The sequence below is a fragment of the Rhincodon typus genome, chromosome 20 (genome assembly GCF_021869965.1).
Source record: "Rhincodon typus isolate 14 chromosome 20, sRhiTyp1.1, whole genome shotgun sequence".
Classification (NCBI taxonomy): domain Eukaryota; kingdom Metazoa; phylum Chordata; class Chondrichthyes; order Orectolobiformes; family Rhincodontidae; genus Rhincodon; species Rhincodon typus.
In genome coordinates, this window is record NC_063351.1 from 50893860 (window position 1) to 50919062 (window position 25203).

The 25203-nt window shown below is 41.1% G+C and overlaps 1 protein-coding gene across 2 annotated transcripts in view; it reads right to left on the bottom strand.

The window, feature by feature from the left end:
• The window catches only part of shoc2 (SHOC2 leucine rich repeat scaffold protein), a 64287-nt gene that overhangs the window by 33514 nt on the left and 5570 nt on the right, over positions 1-25203 (bottom strand). The window contains exons 2-3 of one of the 2 annotated variants that reach the window (XM_048608858.1): positions 7160-7297; positions 6708-6722 (exon numbers count right to left, since the gene is read on the bottom strand). In XM_048608858.1, the coding sequence (XP_048464815.1) occupies positions 6708-6722; positions 7160-7297 (153 nt within the window). The remainder of the gene's footprint in view (positions 1-6707; positions 6723-7159; positions 7298-25203) is intronic. The other variant, XM_020532318.2, reaches the window with a different exon arrangement.

The window sequence follows — 25203 nt, forward strand, 5'->3', positions numbered from 1 at the left end:
GGTCTAGAACAGAATATATCAGTCACTGCTGTTAGAGGTTCAAATATGGCACTTGCTAGGACATGGAGTAGTTGAGGTGAACAGCATTCATGCATTTCAGAGAACCAAGTGCAACAGGGAAAAGCATAGAAGAATACGGTTACAGGCACAAGATAACTTGGCTGTGAAACATCCATCGAGCCAAATGACCTATTTCAGTGTTGCAAATTTGATACAAATTGGCTGTCTCAGAAGACTCAATACCATCTAGCATACTTTTTTTGGTGGGCGGTTTGCAAGAATTGATATATTATGGAGGTTAGGTCATCAGTATTTCTGAGAGAATAAGAATAGGGAAAACACTTTTTCTGTCAATGCTATAGCTGATTCCAACACTTGGTGCATAAAAGAAGAAACTTGTCAGCACTGGAATACAAAAAGGTTTGGAGAACTTCTGACATCTTTTAAACAAAAAAAATCAGTGTCTATCACAATCTTGACAAACAGGACGCTGGATAAACACAGGGGGCCAGGCACCATCTGGAGGAGAGGTCAACATTTCTCCACGAAGTCTCTCCAAAGGATCCCCACTTTGAAGAAGTTCTCTGCTTCCCGTCTCCTCCTCCAGATGCTGCCTGGCTTGCTGTGTTTTTCCAGCCTCCTGTTTGTCTACCTCAGATTCCAGCATCTGCAGTTGTTTTGTCTCAACCACAATCTTGCCTCCCTCACATTTCACCATTCCTTCTTCCCGATAAACACTGGAAATAGATCTTAACTAATTTGCTCAACGTTAAAATTCTTGTCCAGCCTTCTAATATCATCTTTGTTTTATTTCAGGACCCCTGTAATGAAAAGTGTAACACTGGTTAGCAGAGGACGTTCAGACAAGATGATAAAAATACTACATTCCCTTTGAGAGTCAATCAGATTGCAGGCTTTCATTCCATCTGTCAGTGCTGGATTTGAACAGCCCAGAGGTGAAAAGGTAAGTGATTCACTTACACAAACAATCTAAACCAAAAGTGCAGAAAAAGGCTGGATTTCTATAATCATAACTCAGAAGTGGCTCAAAGTTCTTAAATAGCTGAAATAGAACTGAAAATGTTAGAAATACACAGCAAGTCCCTCAATCCATCAAAAAAACCAGATGCCGATAGTTAGCAAAAGAGCGGGATGGAGGGAGGGGGAGAGAGAGGAACAGAGGAGTGAGATAGATAGGCACATTGTGTCATACAGCATGGAAACAGACCCTTCAGTTCAACTTGTCCTCACTGACCGTATTCCAAAATCAAACTAGTCCCACTTTGCCTGCATTTGACCCCTATCCCTCCAAACCATTCTTATTCATGTACTTATCCAAATGTCTTTTAACTGTTGTATATGTTCATCAAGTTTATAGACTAAAAAGATACTCAGGATCTGGATGTATGGAAAGTGATGGGAGATGAGAGAGAGCAAGGCAGGAGTGAAGATTAACAAATATCAATCATGAAAAGTTGAATGGATTGAGTGACCTCCAACATGCTTAATAGAAAGCTTTTAACTGATAAAGATTAGTAGCATGGACAGACATAAAAAGAACATAATGTGAAAACAGCTAAGTTGGTGAAAAGATGAACACCTCTCAAATGAAATCTTTAATAGGAACAAAACAAAGGAGTGGGAAGAAAAAGATAAGCAATAAATACTGTAAATCCAAAATTGGAACACACAATGCTGCTCAAGCGTTTTCAAATCTTCAGGTTACAATATGACATATTCTCAGTTAGGTACATATGTTTTCCCACTTCATCATCCATAGGCTATAGACCTCAGCATAAAATGTACTACGCAAGACAAAAACAGTTTCAACCTAGTGCTTTAATTGACTAGCCTTCTAATGTTGTGTACCAGGGATTTGTGGTTTACAAGATTAAAAACTGTTAAACAGAATGAAATAAAAGTTAAGCCAATTAGAGTCATAGAGCTGTACGGTACGCTAACAGACTCTTTGGTCCAACTCATCCATGCCAACCAGATTTCCTGAATAAATCTAGTCCCATTTGCCAACATTTGGCCCATATCTCTCTAAACCCTTCCTATTCATATGCCCTTCCAGATGTCTTTTTAATGTTGTAATTGTACGAGCCTCCACCACTTCCTCTGGCAGCTCATTCCATACAGGCAGCACCCTGTGCGTGAACAAGTTGCCCCTTAGGTCCCTTTTAAATCTTTCCCCTCTCGCCATAAACCTATGCCCTCTAGTTTTGGACTCGCCCATCCCGGGGAGAAGACATTATCTATTTACACTATCCATGCCCCTCATCATTTGATAAACCTCTAAGGTCACCCCTCAGCCTCCAATGCTCCAGGGAAAATAGGCCCAGCCTATTCAGTCTCTCCCTATAGCTCAAACCTCTCCAACCCTGGCAACATCCTTTTAAATCTCTTCTGAACCCTTTCAAGTTTGCAGGGAGACCAGAGCTGCACGCAGTATTCCAAAAGTGGCCTAACCAATGTCCCATACAGCCGCAACATGACCTCCCAACTCCTATACTCAATGCACTGACCAATAAAGGCAAGCATACCAATATGCAAATCTTATCCACATTGCGCAGTAGCAAGAAGTGAATTTTTACAAGCACCCTCTAAGCCACTCAAAATAATTTAGGTCCATTGTAAGACCACATACAAGACTAAGCTACATTAGTCTTAAGACAGATCTATTTGGAATTTTGACAGAATGCAAATTAATGTTAACCAACCTGATATTATGCTTAATCACGAGTCCTATGCCCTAGTCATATTTAAGCAAATTGATTTAATACCTTGCAGGTAATAGTATTTCTATGTACCAGTCATAAATTTCAGAAAACATTTCTTAAAGTATACATGGAACTAAATGGGTTCTCACTTCCTTGAGCTTTCTATCGTTGCAAAATTTACAAACATAGAAACACTACAAATGTGCAACAAGTTTCAAACATTTTTCTACTGTACTATAGCATCATGAACGTTATGTGGTATCGAAGAATGAGTTTATAGGACATTAGACTGGCATTTAAAACTTTAACATTACTGTCAACAGGCAAACTTACTGTGGACACAATAAGGACTGCATATGCTGGAAGCCAGTCTATAGACATGAGACTAGAAAAGCACAGCAGGTCAGACAGCATCCGAGGAGCAGGAAAGGTCAAAACCCTTCATCAGGGCTGGGGAGGGGGAAGGGAGCCCTTAAATAAATAGAAGGGAGTGAGGGGGTGGGTCAGGGGGAAGAATAGGAGAATTGGTGATAGGTGGATGATCAGCGCCAGAAGTCTGATCCAAAAAGGTCGATGTTAACTGCATCCATTTTACCTTGCATTGCACACATCAACCACAGCATGATAAATTATTATAAAGTCAAAGCAGCTTTGAAGCTAGACTATGTAATGCATGCTATACTTTAAATTCTGCAATTTTAGCTAAACAAATCTTCACACCATGAAAATACATCAAACCGCCAAGTACACTTTTCCGATTTATTTTACAGATTGCTTTTCTACGTGCAGCACCTTGTCTGGGTAACACTTCCAAGAAATCTTTTGTAAAATCATTAGCTTCTGACCCTCTCAGTGTTCACTTACTGCACTGTTTAGTTCACTCAAGTTGGCTGGAAGGTTAGTTTGCAAGGCAGAGTGTCACCAACAGCATGGGTTTAATTCCTGCACTGGCTGAGGTCACCATGTAGGTCCCACCTACTCAACCCCACCCCTCACCTGAGGCATGGTGACCCTCACCACCAGTCACTCCTCTCTAATGAGAGCGCAGTCCTGTAGTCATTTGGGACTATAGCAACTTTACTGCAATTCCAGATGTCAGTGATTGGCACATGTAGAAAAATCCACAGCAGGAATGCAGAGAAGACCTTCCTGTCTGTCAGTAAGAGGAGAAGCATTCTGAGAAGTTTTAACCCTTAAAAATACTTAATTCAATCCTTCAGATAAAAATGGTGTCACATGAATTCAAAGAACATCTCTTAGAAGTTTAAATTTAAAACTATGAAAACATTTTTCAACTGTACCAGGGACAGAAATGATGTCAGATAAACACAAAATAATTTCACAAGCTAGGTGTTATAAGCTTTTGAACTTAAGTTCACCAACTAATTTGGGCTTCAAGAGATTAAAAAAAAAAGCTATCGAATGAAGACATTTCATAGCAAGCCTTATTCTGCACTTGCACACCAACTCTTCATGGACAATGGGCAGTTGATAACCAACATATACTGCCCAATTGTTAAAGGCTGTTATTTGTTTTACACTTCAAATGTTGGATTGCACTCATAAGTCACGTAAATAAAACTGGAAGAGTTAATGGCTATAATTTAATTTGAGGTCTCCGTCCTCTAGCTGTGGCCATCAAACCTTTAGGCCAAAATTACAATACAAAAGTTTCCAATAACGGACCCATATTTAGTACTTTCAAACACACACACGGTTTGTTCTGATGTTGGCACAAAATAAAACATCATCTTCTTTCAAACCAACAGCTAAATAGCTATGTGTGGATAACTCCATAATTTACGATGTTGCTTCAGTAATCTAAACATGCTGATTCTATAACGGATATCGAATTCAATGACAAAAGTTTGAAAGAACCATTATAATCTTTTGGTAATGAGTCAATCAACTAGTAAATGCTTTATTCTACAACGTCATGAAACATTGATCAAGCTTTATGCAGTAGCATAGAGCTTTTCCTGGTAAATACAAAAGTACAGTGATTCCAATCACCAATTTGCTATAATCTACAAATATTACTCAGTAGATACTAAGCAACATACAGACAGGATTTAATAATTCCACCTTTAAGAGTGCAAAAGGCAACTGGATGGGTATAAAAGATAAAAAAAAAAATTAAAAACTGCCATTTCAGTTCCTTGTCGCCCACTTAATACTTTAGAATAGCTAATCTTGCAACAGGTGAGAGGGAGAGGGAGAGGGAGAGGGAGAGGGACACACACACACACACACACACACACACACACAATATATAAATAAATCTTGTTGTTTTTGGCATAGCTTTACAAAAATCAGATTAAAAATTTATTTATACATCACAATCAGGAAAATGCTGGAAATATTGTGATTGGTTAAGTATATTGTCATTTCTTGCCCTTTGAATTATAATAGAATGAATCGATTCAGTTTGAACACGTCGGATTCCAAGATGTTTTTATCACATTTCGAAATGTTTTAAGATTCTGTCAAATTTACAATTACAGCCATGAGTTAAAGGCCGAGAGTCAAATTCCACTTTTGTTACAAACCTAAACACATTATTTCAGAAAGGTGGTAGGGAAAACCCAGGGAACTGTAGACCGGTGAGCCTGATGTCAGTGGTGGGTACATTGTTGGGAGGGTATTCTGAGGGACAGGATTTATATATGCATTTGGAAAGGCATGGACTGATTAGGGATAGTCAACATGACTTTGTGCATGGCAAAACATGTCTCACTATATGACTTGAATTTTTTTGAAGCGGTGACAAGAAGACTGCTAAAGGCAGAGCAGTGGATGTTGTCTATATGGACTTCAGCAAGGCATTCGACATGGTTCCACATGGTAGACTGATTAGCAAGGTTAGATCACATGGAATCCAGGAGGAGCTAACCAACTGGATACAAAGTTGGCTTGAAGGCAAGAGGCAGAGGGTGGTGGTAGAGGGTTGCTTTTCGGACTGGAGGCCTGTGACTAGTGGTGCCCCACAAGAATCAGTACTGGGTCCATTGTGTTTTGTCGTTTGTAGAAAAGATTGGAATATGAATATAGGAGGAATGGTTAGTAAGTTTGCAGATGACACCAAAATTGGTGCTGTAGTGGACAGCGAAGAAGGTTACCTCAGAGTACAACGGGACCTTGATCAGATGGGCCAATGGGCTGAGTGGCAGACAGAGTTTAATTTATCTACTGCGAGGTGTTGCATTTTAATAGGGCAAACTAAGGCAGGACTTGCACAGTTAATGGTCAGGCCCTGGGAAGTGTTGCAGAACAAAGAGACCTAGGGGTGCATTCACATTTTTCCTTGAAAGTGGAGTTGCAGGCAGACACGATAGTGAAGAAGGCGTTTAGTATGCTTGCCTTTATTGGTCAGTGCATTAAATATAGGAGTTGGGAGGTCATGCGGAGTCTGTACAGGGCATTGGTGAGGCCACTTTTAGAATACTGCGTTCAGTTTAGGTCTCCCTGCTATATGAAATGTTTTGTTAAAACTTGAAAGGGTTCACAAAAAATTTACAAGGCTGTCGCCAAGGTTAATGATTTGAACTATAGGGAGAGGCTGAATAGGCTGGGGCTATTTTCCCTCGAGTGTCGAAGGCTGGGGGTGACCTTGTAAAATAGTGACGGGCATCGATAGGGTGAATAGTCAAGGTCTTTTTCCCAGGGTAGAGGAGTCCAAAACTAGAGGGCACAGGTTAAGGTGAGAGGGGAAAGATTTAAAGTGGGCCTGAGGAGCAACTTTTTCACGCAGAGTGATGCATGTATGGAATGAGCTGCCAGAGGAAGAGGAGGAGGCTGGGACAATTACAACATATAAAAGACATCTGGATGGGTACATGAATAGAAAGGGGTTAGAGGGATATGAGCCAAACACTGGCAAACCGGACTAGATCAGTTTAGCATGGACGAGTTGCACCAAAGGGTCTGTTTTTGTGCTGTACGACTCTATGACTTCTATAAACAAAAACTAATGGAGAAACTCACCAGGTCTAGTAGCATCTGTGGAGAGAAAACAGTTAATGCTTCAAGTCCAATGACCCTTCTGAAGACATTTCCAAAGAGTTTCTCCAGCAATTTTTTTATTCACTTCAGATCGCCAGCATCTGAAATTCTTAGTTTTATTTTAGCACTCCATTTTTATGTGGATTCCTCTGATTTTGCCAGAGTTTTTAGGACTGAATTCTAAAATTAAGTTCACTTTTCTATGGAAACTACAAAACCAGTAGCCTTGGATATGATGAAAATTAGCACAAGTTTTCTAAAAAACATTCAGAACTTCAAGGAGAACTTGTAGAAATGTAATTGTGATATTTCAAAATATAAACCTATAGCAGTAATTAATAACTAAGGTTAATATACATTAATATTTGCACAGTTTAATTATTGCAATGAAGAAAGAACAATTAAACAGTAGTAAATAATGACTGTCCCCTTACCTATACTTTCAGGCAGATCAAGAAGCTCATTATGTTGTAGGTCAAGGTTTGTGATTTGCGTGCAATTACCAATTTCTTTTGGAAGGTGTTCGAGCTGATTGTGAGCCACGTCCAGTGTTATGAGGTTACAGAGTTCACCTGTCAAAAAGAAAAGTATCAGAAATCTAAACATTCAAATATTTTTCAATAATTACTATAGTGGTCTACAGTACAGAAAAACAAGTCGACGCCAATCGAGAACAGCCACTGTGCTACTCTAATCTCATTTGCCAACACGTGACCCATAGCCTTGTATGTCTCAGTATCACAAGTGCATATCTAAATGCTACTTAAGTAATGAGGACTTCTGCCTCTACCACACTTACAGGCAGCGAGTTCCAGATTCGCACCATCCTCTGGGCGAAAGTTTTCCCTTCACATCCCATCTAAACTTCATGCCCCTTACCTTGAATCAATGGCCCCCTGATCATTGAATCCTCCACCAATGGGAAAGGTTTCTTTTCCTCTACCCTATCTATACCCCTCATAACTTAATGCATGTCAATCATTCCCCTCCTCAATCTTCACTGCTCAAAAGAAAATGATCCCAGTCTGTCCAATCTCTCTTCATAACTGAAATTTCCCAGCCCAGGCAACTCACTAGTAAAAGAAAAACAATTCCATTTTTATTTACACCTGGGACGTAGGCATCGCTAGCTGGCCAACGTTTATTGTCTGTCCCTAGCTGCCCCCGAGGTGGTGATGGTGAGATACCTTCTTGAACTGCTGCAGTCCATGTACTATGGGTTGATGCACAATGCCCTTAGGGAGGGAGTTCCAGGATTCTGACCCAGTGACAGTGAAGGAACGACATATTTCCAAGTGAGGATTGAGGGGGGTGCTTGGAGGGGAACCTGCAGCTAGTGCTCTAAGTTCCCATGTATCTGCTGCCCTTGTTCTTCTGGATGGAAGTAGGGAGTATGCCGTCACACTCCTGACTTGTGCCCTGTAGATGGCGGACAGACTTTGGGGAGTCAGGATTTGAATTACTCACTGCTGTATTTCTAGCCTCTCACCCGCTTTTGTAGCTACTGTGTTCATTTGGTTAGTCCAGTTGAGTTTCTGATCAACGATAACCCAAGATGTTGACGGTGGAGGATTCTGCGATGGTAACAGAATTGAATGTCAAGGGGCAGCGACTTAATTGTCTCTTATTAAAGATGGTTATTGCCGGGCATTTGTGTGGCACAACTGTTACTAGCCACTTGTCAGCCCAAGCCTGGATATTGTCCAGATCTTGCTGCATTTAATCATGGGCTGCTTCAGTATCTGAGAAGTCCCAAATGGTGCTGAACATGGTGCAATCATCAACGTGCCCACTTCTGACCTTATGATGGAGGGAAGGTCATTGACGAAGCAGATGAAAATGTTTGGGCCTAGGACACTACCCTGGAGGAACACCTGCAGAGATGTCCTGGAGCTGAGATGTCTGACTTCCTACAACCGCAAGCATCTTCCCATGTGTCATGTAAGACTACACCAGCAGAAAGTCTGCACCCAATACTCATTGATTCCAGTTTTGTTAGGGGTCGTTGATGCTAAATTCTGTCAAGGGCTGTCACTCTCACCCCACCTCTGTTGACTATGATAAACCAAGGCTGTAATGAGGTCAGGACCTGAGTGGCCTTGGCAGAACCCAAAATAGGTGTGACTGAGCAGGTGCTGCTTGACAGCACTACTGATGACACCTTCCAAAACTTTACTGATGATCAACAGCAGACTTATGGGACAGTAAGTGGCCTGGTTGGATTTGTCCTGCTGCGTGTAGAGGAACTATGTGGACAATTTTCAATATTTTCGGGTAGATGCCAATGTTTTAACTGCACTGGTAGAGCTCAGCTAGGGGAGTGGCAAGTTCTGGAGCCAAGTCTTCAGTAGTATTGATGGAATGTTGTCAGCACCCATAGACTTTGCAACATCCAGTGCCTCCAACCGTTTTTTGATATCACGTGAAGTGAATCAAATTGGTTGAAGACCACTGGAGGAGGTCAAGTTGGATCATCCACTTGGCAGTTCTGGCTGAAGATTGTTGCAAATGCTTCAGCCTTATCTTTTTCTCTGGTAGGTTGGGCTCTTACATTGTTGAAGATGGGGATATTTATGGAGCCTCCTCCTCCAGTGAGTTGCTTAACTGCCCATATCATTCCGGACTAAATGTGGCAGGACTGCTTAGATCTGATCCATTGGTTGTAGGATCACTTAGCTGATTATGCTTTTAGGCACACAGTAACCCTGTTTGGTAGCTTCATCAGGTTGACCCCTCATTTTTATGTATAAAAACTGAAAGAACTGTGGATGCTGTAATTCAGGAAAAAAAAAGTTGCTGGAAATGCTCAGGAGGTCTGGCAGCATTTGTGAAGTTAAAAACAGAGTTAATGTTTCGGGTCCAGTGACCCTTCCTCAGAACTGATGGTAGCTGAGAAAACGTCAGGTAATATGCAGGGAAACTGCATATAAACTGATATTTTCTCAGCCACCATCAGTTCTGAGGAAGGGTCACTGGACCCGAAACGTTAACTGTTTTTTTCCTTCACAGATGTTGCCAAACCTGCTGAGCTTTTCAAGCAACTTTGTTTTTTTTTCATTTTTAGGTATTGTTGGTGCTGCTCCTAGCATGCCCTCCTACATTCTGCTTTGAACCAGGGTTGATCCCCTGGCTTGATAGTAATGGCTGAGTGGGGGATATGCCGGGCCAGGAAGTTGAAGATTGTCCTTGAATTGTGCTAGACTGTGAGAGAAAGCAGCACTTCATCTCCACAAGGAACGTGTGGAGATCATTTTACCAATACTATCATGGACAGATGCATCTGCAGCTGGCAGATTGCCAAGGATAAGGTTAAATATGTTTTTTCCCCCTGACACCACCCAGAGTACTGTTTGCTCTTGCCACCCTCAGTGCTTTCTCTCAGTGATGTTCAATATGAAGGAGTACTGGATCATCAGCCAAGGGAGGACAGTACATGGGAATCAGCAGGTTTCCTTGCTCAAGACATCATGGGGTCCAAGGTCAATGTTGAGTACTCCCAGGTCAACTCCCCTGTACGTACCCACCTCTGCTGGGTCTGTCTTGCCAGTGGGACAGCACATATCTAGGGATGGTGATGGTGTTTGCGGCATTTTGTGTGAGGTATGATTCCATGAGTATGACCATGTCAGGCTGTTGCTTGACTAACCCGAGATAGCTCTCCCAGTTTTGGCCCCCAGATACATTCATAGAGATGTACAGCACTGAAACAGACCAACTCGCCCATGCTAACTAGATATCCTAAATAAACCTAGTCCCATTTGCCAGCATTTGGCCCATATCCCTCTAAACCCTTCCTATTCACATACCCATCCAGTGCCTTTTAAATGTTGTAATTGTACCAACCTCCACCACACCCTCTGGCAGCTCATCCCATACACACACCACCTTCTGCATGAAAAAGTTGCCCCTTAGGTCCCTTTTAAATCTTTCCCATCAACTTAAACCTATGCCCTCTAGTTTTGGAGTCCTCCACCACAGGGAAAAGACCTTCACTATTCATCTTGTCCATGCTCATGATTTTATAAACCTCTATAAAGGTCATCCCTCAGCCCCCAAGGCTCCAGGGAAAATAGTCCCAGCCTATTCAGTCTCTCCCTATAGCTCAAACACTCCAAATCTGGCAACATTCTTTTAAATCTCTTCTGAACCCTTTCAAGTTTAACAACATCTTTCCTATTGCAGGGAGACCAAAACTGAACGCAGTATTGCAGAAGTGGCCAAAGCAATTTCCAGTACAGCCACAACATGACCTCCCAACCCCTATACTCAATGAACTAACCAATAAAGGCAAGCATAACAAAAGCCTTCTTCACTATCCTATCAACCTGCGACTCCATTTTCAACAAACAATGAATCTACACTCCAAGGTCTCTTTGTTCAACAATACTCCCCAAGACCTTACCATTAAGTATATAAGTCCTGCCCTGATTTGTCTTTCCAAAATGCAGCACCTCACATTTATCTAAATTAAACTCCATCTGCCGCTCCTCAGTCCATTGGCCCATCTGGTGTTAGTGAATTGCTACAAAAATTCATGTCTCACAACATCTGCAGAGAGAAAGCAGAATTAACATTTTAGCTCCAATGAACCTTCTTCAGAATACCCTCGTAAATCTCTTGTGCATTCTCTCCAGTGCAATCACAACCCTCCTATTATGTGGATTCCACAACTATACATAATACTTCAACTGTGGCCGAACCAACCAGTTTCAGCATAACTGCCCTGCTCTTAAACTTGGTGCCTCAGCTAATGAAAGCAAGTTCCCTATATACCATCCTGACCACTCCACCTGCTTAAGAGACCTTAAAAGACCAGTGTGCATGCAAACCAAAGCGTTTCTGGTCCTTGGTGTTTCCCCAGTCTTACCATTTCATCATGTATTCCCTTGCCTTGTGCGTCTTGGCCAAGTGCATCACCTCACACTTATCAAAATTGAATTCTATTAGCCAGTTACCAGCCCATCTACATCCTCCTGTAATCTATCCTCACTATTTACCATGCCAATTTTCATAACAGGCACAAACTTACTGATCAATGCTCCTACATTGAAGTCTAAATTGTTTTTATTTACCACAAACAGCAAGAGACCTAACACTCATCTTGCACAACACCTTTACACACAGGCTTCCAGACACAAAAATGCTGCTCAACCACTACCGTCCACTTTATTTTCTTTGAAATATATTGACCAAAATGCACAGACCAAAGCTAAAGGGAGATGGTGGCCAACTGATACTGTCTCTGAGATAGCAATCCAGAGACCTCAGCTAATGATCTGGTGAAATGGATTCAAATCCCACTATGGCAGATGGTGAAATTTGAATTAAAAAGCTGACCTAATGCTGACCATGTAGAAACTATCAATTGTGAATTTCGCTAATGTTCTTCAGGGAAGGAAATCTGCCATTCTTATCAGGTCTGGCCTGCATGTGACTCTAGACCCATCACAATGTGATTGACTCTCAACTGCCCTCTGCCAATAAAAGCTAGCCTAGTCAGCAACACCAATATCCCATGAATGAATAAAAAAGCCTCCCTAAAATCTCAAACACTGTTGCTCAATTCCTTACAATTATGTGCACAGGGTCTTCAGAGGAAGAAACAGATGTCAATCAACAAAAGATTAGGTGACCAGAGGATTGGTGAAGAGGTAGGTTTGAAATTAGAGGGGAGCGGCACTGCAGATATATTAAGGGAGAGTTTGCGAATGTAGAACCCCACTGATGAGATAAACATTACGCCATTACTGCATAATGAATATCAAACTAATCCGTTCCTGGATTTCTCTTTCCTCTTTTTGCTGTTAGAATTCTACTTCTACTCTCTGGTGCTCCAGTTTTGATTTAACTGTTGCATTGTTCTCAGATTCCAGCTCTCAATTTTTGCCATCTGTTTTACAATTTGTTGCCTTGGCTTTCAAGCAGAATTCCAACTTTAAGCACTTAGCTATGCCTTTTAATTCTCCCAAGATCAAGGCCATTAGTTTTTTTTAAGTTATTTCATCCGGCTCTATGAAAGCATTGAATCATAACACTTTTAACCTTAAACAGAAGAAAACCTTTTCTAAGGCAACACACTGTGGAGCTGGACGTACACAGCAGGCCAGGCAGCAGGGGAACAGGAAAGTTGACGTTTTGGGTCAGAACCCTTCTTCGGAATTGGGGAGGGGGAAAGGGAGCTGGGAAATAAATAGAGAGACGAGGGGTGGGGCTGGGGAAGGTAGGTGGGATGGTGATAGGTGAATGCAGGTAGTGAGTTGTGGGGATTGGTCTATGGGATGGGTGGGGCAGATAGGTGGGAGAGATGATGGACAGGCTGCGTCAGGTGAAGGAAATGGGGATGACAGGGAGGGTTGGACATGGGATGGAGGCCGGGGCTGGGGAGATTTTAAAACTGGTGAATTCCATGTTTAGGCCATCGGGCTGCAGGCTCCTGAGGTGGGTTTTGGGGTGTTGCTCCTCCAATTTGCGTGTGATGTCATTGTGGCAATGGAGGAAGCCCAGGATGGACACGTCACCCAGGGAGTGGGAGGGCGACCAGAAAGTGTTGTCGTTTGTCACGTACAGAGCGCTGATGCTCTACGAAATGGTGTCTGAGTCTACGCTTGGTCTCACCGATGTAGAGGCGGCCACATCGGTGAGCAGCGGACACAGTAGACCAAGTTGGCAGATGTACAGGTGAACCCCTGTCAGATATGAAACGTTTGCTTTGGGCCTTGAATAGAGGTTGGTGGGGGTGGTGTAGCACTTCCTGCAGTTGCAGGGAAAGGTGCCAGGTGCGGTGGGGTTAATGCAGAGTGTGTAGTGGACAAGGGAGTCGCAGACTGAGTGGTCCCTACAAAAGGCAGATAGGAGTGAGGAGGGAAATATCTCTTTGGTCGTGGGGTTGGATTGTACGTGGCTGAAGTGGTGTGACATGTCCATCTTCGGCCTCCTCCATTGCCACGATGACACCTCACGCAAATCTCCTGAGCCCCGGCCTCATCCCATGTCCAACCCTCCCTGTCATCCCCGTCTCCTTCACCTGACACAGCCTGTCCATCTCTCCCACCTATCCGCCCCACCCATCCCACAGACCAATCCCCACCATTCCCTCCCTGCATTCACCTATCACCATCCCACCTACCTTCCCCAGCCCCACCCCTCCTCTATCTATTTATTTCTGAGCCCCCTTTCCCCTCCCCATTTCTGAAGAAGGGTCCTGACCCAAAACATCAACTTTCCTGCTCCTCTGATGCTGCCTGGCCTGCTGTGTTCATCCACCTCCACAGTGTTGTCTCTGACTCCAGCATCTGCAGTTCTTGCTATCTCTAAAAACCTTTTCTAAGTTTTTTTTTAAAAAATGTTTTTGAAGGAACAATTTGATTCCCCATTCCAATTCTTTTGTTAGCAAGTTCTATTCATGTAACAATCTTCTAGGTAGGGAGAAGTGATCAGCTTCCTGCTTTGTTAAACCATCTTGATTGATCTCAACAAATATTTTATTTCTTTTGTTGCATATAGTTTTTGTATTTTATTTCAGCTTTGTTCACCAAAAATTAGAAACAGCCAATTCTCAAGTTATTGCAACTGGAATAAAATGCCGTTCTATTACTCATTAAATCAGAGAAAAATAAACATACATACTTACACCAGAGGTAAATAAAACAAAAAGGAGTGAGGAGAAGGGGGTCCAATACAGACCAAGATAATGAAAGGAAATGCAGTACAGATCTTAAGAACCCCTTGGGTAGCAAGAATCAAAGACCAGAATTTCGCTGCTGTCTCATGGCAGGCATCCAGAATTTCTAAGTGAATGGCTGCTGTTGTTCCACATTGCTATTCATTGGCTATATTTGGTGCCTGAGGGATTTAAAGAAGCTCTTTCACCATTCTTAAATGGGGCATAATTTTGAAGTGTTTCAGAGATAGTAGGAACTGCAGATGCTGGAGAATCTGAGATAACAAGGTGTAGAGCTGGATGAACACAGCAGGCCAAGCAGCATCAGAGGAGCAGGAAAGCTGACATTTCGGGCCTAGACCCTTCTTCAGAAAATGGAAGGGTGACCGTCTGAAGAAGGGTCTAGGCCTGAAACGTCAGCTTTCCTGCTCGGCCTGCTGTGTTCATCCAGCTCCACACTTTGTTATCTCATAATTTTAAGGTGATTGGAGGAAGGTATAGGGGAGATGTCAGAGGTAGGTTCTTCACAGTGGTGGGCGTGTGGAATGCGCTGCCGGCAGTGGTAGGAGTCAGATACTTTAGAGGCTTTTGAGCGACTCTTGGATAGGCACATGGAGGATAGTAAAATGTAGGGTATGCAGGGTAGATTGATCTTGGTACGATAATAGGTCTGCACAACATCATGGGCTGAAGGGCCTGTGCTGTTTTATGTTTTATTCTTGCTGTTAGCTGACGTCACTTTCTCTTTTTTGCTGCTCTAACGCTGCTGTTTATATGCCATTCCTTTGCAGATTCTCATGTCCATGTCATTGTTTCATTCCAAGTTGTTAAGCGGTGGGATAAACTTCCAATTTGTGAAATGTATAAAGAATGTGAAGTGAGAGTAAAACAAGATACAAATTTTTCTTCACCCAAGTTTGTGTCTCTTGATTAAAATGGTTCAAAGACTAAAGAACAGGAACAGGCCCTTTGGCCCTCTAAGCCTGCACCAACACATTTTGCCCTTCCATATTAAAACTGTCTTCACTTAGTAGATCCGTATCCCTCTATTCCCTTCCTATTCATGTATTCATCCAGGTGTTTCCTGTATGCTGCTATTGTGTCTGCTTCCACCATCTTCTCTGACAGCGTGTTCCAGGCACTCACGATATTTTGTGTGAAAAACTTGCCTCATGCATCTCTTTTAAACTTCCCCCTCCCGCACCTTGAACCCGTGTCCCCTAGTAATTGACCCCTCTACCCCAGGAAAAAGCCTAACTTCCACTCTATCCATGCCATTCACAATCTTATGAACTCATATCCCCAATGCCAGGCAACAGCCTGGTAAACATTTTCTGTACCATCTCCAAAGCATCCACATCTTTCTGGTAGTGTGGAGACCAGAACTGTATGCAATATTCCAAGTGTGGCCTAACTAAAGTTCTATAAACCTGCAGCATAATTTGTCTATTCTTATATTCAATGCATCTTCCAATGAAGGCAAGTATGCCATTGGCCTTTTTTAACTACCTTATCTACCTATGCTGCCACCTTCAGTGATCTGTGGACCTGCACACCCAGATCCCTCTGCTTATCAATATTCCCAAGGGTTCTGCCATTTACTGTATAATTTCCACCTGTACTTGACCTTCCCAAATTACCTTCCAAATTCCAATGCAGCCAGTTTTGTATATTTAGTGAGTGTAGTCTGCATTTGTCAGGTGATCGTAGCAGTCAATTTAGGTCAGTGTTCTTTATAAAACTATTTTAGTCCATAAACTGTCTCGGGTATTAGAATCAGATGATTAAAGTGAATACTGATGGCCCATTTTACATAACAATATGCAATATAACTAAAATTCAATGTAATTTTAAGATAAATCTAGAAAAATGCAAATGTTTCAATACTAATTTCTGTTTTTCTTTTCCTGATGCAGAAGCTATGATCTGGTCTGAAACCTATTTTCCTAAAATGCCTGAGCTAAAATTTTGAAAATTTATTGCTCATGAAGACCCATATCAATTGACAGTTCAAATGCACTTAAACTTCAGTGTAAGCCAAAATACACTCTTCCCCCATTTACAGTCATTTTAATGTCACTAAGTAGAACTATTATTTAGGAATCATTTTAGGGGGATTATGTTTAAATATAAATGTATTAAGGAAGAAAAAAAGCATTTCAACTGGAATATTTTGTATTTTTAACAGATTTAAGAAAGTCCCAGTTCCTCAGTTTGCAAGTATTTAACTTTATGCTAGAAATTAAATGTTGTGTTTAGCAACAACTTAAGTGATTATATGACTTGCGCTTTCTGCATAATATGTCATTGGCAAATATATAGGACTATATTTTAAGGCAGTCCTGTTCTTTGAAGGTATCACCAGCTTTTGCTTGCTTTTCACACAGGATGCGCAGAGTTCATTTAACAACCCTGTAATATTTCATCATTTTGGTTAGCTCAGTTGGCTGGACAGCTGATTCATGATGCAGAGTGATGCTAATACCATGGGTTCAACTGCCACACTGACTCGAGGTTACCATGTCAGATTCTCCTTCTCAACCTCTCAGATTAAACTACAACCAGTTGTCTCTCTCTAATTAGAGTGCTGCCCTATGGTCTGGTGAGATAATGGCAACCTTATCTTCTTACTTCAAATGTGCAACACAGAAACAGGTTATAAAGGTTAACTTCTCCATATAAATCTCAAGCAATCCACATTTTTTTATTTAAATAAAAACATGGCCACAAAATCATGGCATGTACCACCAAAGTTGTTGAGTGAAGAAAAAACAACATTTAAGAATCATAAATTGGAGAAAAGCAGATTAATGGGATTATGAAACGATGTCATCACACAGGATTAGAGCTACTGATCACAGGTAGGTTATTCACCAAGAATGGTTATGTCATTCTCCTCATTGATGTTCATGGGGACTGTATGGGCCAAAATTGTCTCACTTTCTCATAGTCAGAAGTCACACGACACCAGGTTATTGTCCAACAGTTTTATTTGAAATCACAAGCTTTCAGAGCGCTGTTCCTTCGTAATGTGAAGTTGAAGGAGCAGTGCTTCGAAAACTTGCAATTTCAAATAAGCCTGTTGAACTATAACTTGCATCATGTGATTTCTGACTTTGTCCACCCCAGTCCAATACCAGCACCTCCACATCACTTCGTGGCACGGCATGCTAACGCCTGCCACGGCTTTAGAAAAATTCATGAAATCTTGAAAATGGGAAGACTCTATTCTAAGTCATACCAGTGCCATAATCAGCTTAGGTTTGATCAGACATTGGATATATTAAAAAAAAACGATGGAAGCATTCATTCCAAGGCCATTAAGTATTTTTAAGATGTAGGCAATGTCTACACTCAGATATTACTCATTGAACAAACGATGCACACATACTGACAGATAACACAACCCTGGGGATCAGCACAATGACTTACATTTAACGCATCAGTCTTTCAATATATATCATTTGCCAGGTTGTTTTTAATTCCTTTATTTCATTTTGTGTTGGGTGCTTTTAGATATTTCTAGGCAACCTTTCAGAGATGTTATGACACTCCTCTAAAGATGGAACTTGATCTCAGGTGTCCTGACTCAGAGGTAGGGACACGACCACAGCCCCACAAAACCCTTTTGGCTGCTTTTACCCTGAGATGAGAGGAAAGACCAACACTGACCACAACTGACTGGGTTTGATTTAGAGTTGAAAAGAGGAAAAAAGTACTTTAAATGCAAACATCTTCCACATTGTGCAGTTTGGTTATATATTTTATGAACATGAGTAGTAAAGATATTCTGCATGTAAGCATTCATGCTCTTGTAACTTCTGTCATTTTAGATGAGGTGAAGTCTCAGGACTCACATGGTCATTTCTGGATACCACAGCCTTGAAGTATGTTCAATTCAATAGCATCTTCACTTAATTCATGATTAATTATTCCTGAATTCCAATTAAAAAACCCATTAAACAACAATATCAACTTCAAAAGAAAAAAAAATCAAATCTAGTTCAAGGCATTTCTTCACTAAAGAAAAAAAAACAAGCTTTACTTGAATTAGTCTTCCTTACTTACGATGTTTTGTAAATCAGAATTCAGGCAACATTTGCACTTGCAAGTTAATATCTTTTGACATTCTAAGTCATTGTTCCCACCTCCAATCATTTCCTGCCAACGCAACTTAAACCATGAATTGCACTGGTTACCCTGCCTAATGTTATTTCCACCCCTTCCAAAGACGATTAGGACCCTCACAAACACCTACAACACACCAAATTAATGCCTGAAAAAAAAATTTAGATGCTGCCCTCTAATCCTGCTCCATAATTTATAATTCATTTTGAGTTGCATTTTGACGGTGTGTATTCTGGCTGAGAAAACACGACTGCTATTTGAGAATGTAACTACTCTCACTAAAAGCTTACCTACATTCAGGGGCTGAAATATACAATTTTAAACCTTTCCTTCAAGATGGGGGAGGGGTTGAGACAAAAAAGAGCAGATTGATCATCTGAGTCTGAGTCTGTCAATCACTTAAGAGTCATAGGTTTGTACAGCACTGAAACAGACCCTTCAGTCCAACTCATCCATGTCGACCAGATATCCTAAATTAATCTAATCCCATTCACCAACATTTGACCCACATCCCTTGAAATCCATCCTATTCATGTACCCATCTAGATGCCAGCCTCCACCACTTCCTCTGGCAGCTCATTCCACACACACACCACCCTCTGCAAGAAGTAGTTGCATCTTAGGTCCTTTTTAAATTTTCCCCTCTCACCCTAAATCCATGCCCTCTTGCTTTGGACTCCCCTACCCTAGGAAAAAGACCTTGGCTATTTACCCTCTCCATGTCTCTCATGATTTTATAAACCTCAATAAAAGGTCAACCCCTCAACCTTTGACGCTCCAGGGAAAACAGCCCCAGCCTATTCAGTCTCTCACGGTAGCTCAAACCCTCCAACCCCAACAACATTCTTGTAAACCTTTTCTGCACCCTTTCAAGTTTAACAACATCCTTCCTATAGCAGGGAGACCAGAATTGAATGCAGTATTCCAAAAGTGGCCTAAACAATGTCTTTAATGCACCAAAATCTTGCAGTTAACACCTATGTAATACCAGATAGATGGGACAGTATGAGTACTGGATGGAATTTGGGTTAACTTCATGTCAAAAGTCAATAAAGTAACGCAGCACTTTCTGCATATAACACAAACCATCAGGTCGGTTGTTAAGAGTCTGTAATTAACATTGACTCTTTTAAAATACAAAATTTGCTTTGTTCCAGTATTTCCAACACCTTGCAACTCAAGCTACCCCATTAAACAAATATGGAATAGGTCTATAAGATCATGCCATCAGAAAGCAGCTTGCATAAAGGAATAATTGTGGAATTATTAATCACAATTGAAGTCATCATCCACACTTGCCCTCTAGCACTTCCCTGAACCTATGTGAATTCATCCAAACCTCCGTCACTTCATAGCACCTCGTACCTGCTTCATATCCAGACTCAGACATTTAGGCAGCCATTCAGCCCAAATTTTGTACAAATTAATGACAATCAATGTTAAACATATTTGAACCATTTAAGCATTTGAATCTTCTTTAGCTTGCCATATGCACAATGTTGCAAACCTCTCTCATGAGACTATAAACATCATAAATGTAATGTTTATGAACAACTAATTCAGCTGAAAAAATGGTGTGCTGTGGAATTCTCTCATTTAAGTGCACTTTGCCACTGAAAAAGGTAGGGAGTCGCTGGACTACAGTAACCCCATTTTCCAGCTTTGGTCCAAAGCCCTGGAGGCTATGGCAACACAAGCGAATATTCAAGTACTGTTTAAATACAGTTTATCAGAGTTTTTGATTCAACTAACCTTTCAGGTTCTTAGTTGCAGACTCCCACCATTCTCTGGATGTAAGAAGGTTCTCAACTCCCCTCTTGCCTCAAACCTATGCCCTTTGGCTGTTGATCCCCTACTAATAGAAAATGTCTTCCATCCATCCATCCTATGCCCCTCATTCTTATACATCTCTATTAGGTCCCCTCTCAACCTTTCAAAATGCTCCAAGGAAAACACCCAGCCTGTCCAAGCTTTCCTCATAGTCCAGACCCTCCAGTCCATGCAGCATCCTCTGCACCTCTCTCTAGCATGACTACAACCTTCTTATAATGTGGTAACCACAAGTGTACACAGAACTCCAGTTGTGGGCTAATCAGCATTTTATACAATTCCAGCACAACCTCCATGCTCTAACAAAGGCAAGCATCCAATATGCTCTCTTACCCACTAGATGGTAAGAGGCATGAGCTGGCTATGATAAATTGGAGAGTGTTACTTAAAAAATTTCAGTGTAAAAGCAAGGACAAACAGTTTAAATAATGCATGGAATAACTGCAACAATTGTTCATTCCTTTCTGGCACAAAACTAAAGTGGGAAAGGTGACCCAACCATGGCTAACAAGGAAAATTAGGAACAGCACTAGATCCACGAAAGGGGCATACAAATTGGCTGAGAAAAGACTTTAGGATTGGGAACAGTTCATATTTCAGTTTAAAGAAAGGACAAAAGGATTAATTGAGAGAGGAAAAGAAAGTATCAAAGTGAGCATTTGAGGGAACATACAAACCAACAGTAAAAACTTCTGTAGATACGTAAGGAGAAAAAGATTAGAGAAGACAAATGAAGGTTCCCTTACAATTAGAAACATGGGAAGTTATGATGAGGTACAAAGAGATGGCAGACCAATTCAATCCACATTTTAGTTCTGCCTTCATAAAGGAGATCACAAATAACATCCCTAAGATTTTGCTGAACACAGGGTCTAGTGAAAGGGAGGAAATGAAGGAAATCAGTATTAGTATGATAAGTGTTGGGGAGAGACAAAAAACTGCAGATGCTGGAATCTAAGGTAGACAAACAGGAGGGTGGAAGAACATAGACAGCCCCAGGCAGCATCTGGAGGAAAGGAGCAGTCAACGTTTTGGGTATTACCCTTCTTCAGGACCTTGTTGGAGCAACTGACAGGATTAGGATGATAAATTCTCTGTTAATCCACATTCCAGAGTATTTAAGAAGGTGGCCCTAGAAATAGAGGATGAATTAGTGGTCATCTTCCAAGAATTTATAGACTTTGGAATAGTTCCTATAGGTCGGAGAGTAGCTAATATAACCCCACTACTTAAAAAAAGGTACAAAGGAAACTGGAAATTACAGAATGGTTAGGCTGACATCAGTAGTGAAAACATAAAAGAGTTCATTATAAAAGAATTAATTGCCGAGCACTTGGAAAAGAGTGACAGGATTGAGTAAAGTCAACACAAATTTACGAAAATAAATTTGCCAAGCATGATTTCCTGAAATTTTTCAGGAATATAACTCGAAGTGTTCATTGGGGGAACCTGTGGAAATCATTTACTTGGACATTCAGGTGTTTGATAAAATCCCACATTAGAGCTTAGAGTGTAAAATTAACACGCATGGGATTGGGGGTAGTGTACTGACATGGATGGAGAACTGGCTGGCACACAGGAAACAAAGAGTAGGAATAAACAGATCATTTTCTCAGTGGCAGCCAATGACTAGTGGGATACCACAAGGAGCAGTGATTGGACCCTGGCTATTCATAATATTTATTTAGATGAGGAAACTAAACATAATAGCCCCAAGTTTCCAGACAATACAAAACCGGGTGGGAGGGTGAACTGAAGGGATGCAGAGACGCTTCAGAGCAACGTAGACAAGTTGATTAAGTAGAGAAATGTATAGGAGATGAGGTAAAATGCAGATGAATGTGAGGTTATCTACTTTGGGAGTAAAAACAGTAAGGCAGATTTGAGTAGCGATAGATGAGAGGTGGGTGCCTTTTTACACCAATTACTGAAATTAAGCAGGAGGCAGTTAAAAAAAGCGAATGGTATATTGGCCGACATAGCAAGAGGATTCGAGTACAACAGCAGTGATATCTTGCTGCAATTGTACAGGGCCTTTGTGAGGCCACGCCTGGTGTACGGTGTGTAGTTTTGGTCTCCCCATCTGAGGAAGGATGTACTCTGTGTGGAGGCAGAGCAACAAAGGTTTACTAAATGAATTCCTAATGTTCAGAGAGACTTCATCAGTTAATATTACATTCACTAGATTTTAGAAGAATGGAGAGGTAGAGACCAGTCAGAAGGATGTTCTCAATAACTGGACAGTCCAGAACTAAGGGTCACAGTATAAAGATATGGAGTAGGCTGGTAACGACTGAGATGAGAAATTTCTTCACTCAGTGGTGAATCTGTGGAATTCTCTGCCACAGAAAGCAGTTGAGGTCAAAACATTACATGTTTTCAAGGAGAAGGAATTCTTAAGGCTAAAGTGATCAAAGGTTACAAGAAGAAAGTGGGAATAAGGTACTGAATCGGATGATCAGGCATGACCATACTCAATGGTGGAGCAAGCTGAAGGTCTGAATGACCTAGTCCTGCTCCTATTTTTCACATCTCTAATGTTTATCTACCTGCCCTGCCACCCTCAGGGATCTATGGGAGGCAATGGCCTAGTGGCATTATTGCTGGACTGTTAATCCAGAGACCCAGGTGATGTTCTGGGCACCTGGGTTCGAATCCCACTATGGCAGATGGTGGAATTTGAATTCCATAAATATCTGGAATTGAGAGTCTAATGATGACCATGAATCCATTGCCGACTGTCAGGAAAAACCCATCTGGTTCACTAATGTCCTTTAGGGAAGGAAACTGCCATCTTTATCCCTCTGGGCAATTAGGGATGGGCAATAAATGCTGGCCTAGCCAGCAACGCTCTCATCCCGAATGAATAAAGAAAAAAAATACGCACACTAAGGTCCCTCTGACATTCAGTACTTTCCACGGTCCTACCAGTTACAGTGGAATCCCATGCCTTATCTGCTCTCCCCAGCTGCATTATCTCACCTTTTCAGGCTAAGTTCCATTTCCTACTGCTCTGCCCACCTGATGGGTCCATTCAAATCCTCCGCAGTTTACAGCCATCCTCCTCTCCTATTTATACTCTTACCAATTTTCATGTTATCTATGAACTTCTTGATCTCACCCTCTAAGTCCTTATCATTAATATGCACCAAAAATAGCAAGGGGATCAGCATTGAGCACGACAGAATCCCACTGGACACAAACTTCCATTCACAGAAACATTCCTCAACCATCACCCTCTTGCCTCTCGGTCAATTTCGGATCAAATGTACCACTTTGCCTTGGATCCTATGGTTTTTACTTTATTGACCAGTCTGACTCAAGGGACCTTATCAAAATTACCTCCTAGAAAAATTCGATCATATTTGTCAAACAGAACCTTTCCTTAACAAATCCATGCTGAATGTCTCCGATTACTTGTGCGTCTCCTAATGCAGATACATTCTGGTGGCCTGTAATTTCCTGGTCTTTTCCTTCCTCCTTCTCTTTCAAAAATGGAACCATCCTACTGGTTCTTTATACTCTAAAATAATGTAATGAATTCAAAATCCTTCCACTGTCATGCTTTTTCTTACCTTCATCATTCCCTCCAGACCTGCATCATAATCCATACTTCACTCACAACACTGGCCTGTCATAATTTCCTCAACTTCACCTTCAATTGCAGTATTTTCACTTCTATCTATGCTACATTTGCTCTTTTCAAATACCTTTACTAGTACTTTTCATCCTTTAAAAGCATATGGAAAACATCACCAATACTTCATGTGTATTTTACCCAAAAAAAGTGCTAGACTGTAATTATATGGAGACTTTTTTAAAAATCTACATTTATTCTCCAAATAAGTCGTCACCAGACTTATTTCCTTATTAAAATTTATGCAAACCCTTTCAATTTCAGTAGGTATTTCTGCTGTAACACGTGTTTCATTAGCGCGAATTGGCTGTATCGCGATTGAAGAATATTGGATGCTGTTTGGATAATGTGAACTTTCTACTGTACAATATAGTGATTTTCTATAACAATTTCCCAATAACATGATTTTCTGCAGCGCAACGTCATACAAGTACGCAATTATCACATTATGGAGAAATAGCTGTACACAGAGACAGTTTAGTTTAAACTATAACCGCAGTCTTCAAACAATTAACCACTTTGTTTGTTAAGTTCCTGGATTGGGTGGTGTCAGCTAATGGCCTATTTCAGTTACAGCCGACAACAAAATATATGAATTTGGTACACCTATGTATAGCTGCAGTTACTTTAACTGTAACAGTACCATAAATCTGTAAAGGCAGCAATGTACCAATGAATAATCCACATTTAACCAACAAAAAATTCAGCCTGCCATTTAAAAAAGTTAACTCAAAGTGCACAGATCCCCAAAAGAAAAGATACAAGACAAATATTCCAGCAAAGTGAATGATCTTAAGATAACAAACTGCATATACACGATACTCTCCCTTTCCCCCAGACCACAAGTATGGTGAAACACAGCTTCATCCAATCACAGCAGAACAGAAAGTGAGGTTTTGGATGAAAGCCTAAATTTTACATAGGTTCATATTTCTCTCTGCTCCATATCACATGTCCAACATAAACCACAAAAATGGTAAGTCCTAATATTCAAATGAGACATTACATAAGATACAATGCTCATTATACTGGCATTACTCAACCATCTTGATCCATTTCTCTGGCAAAGAATTAGTTAATTGATAATGAGTTAATTGATAAAGTTACTGGCCTTGAGGAAATCTCATCTGTCACAACTTAACTAGAATGATTCTAACAATAATCATGCTGCAGCTTACCACAAAGCATCACAGAATCTATAAAATCCCAACAAGACACCAAAT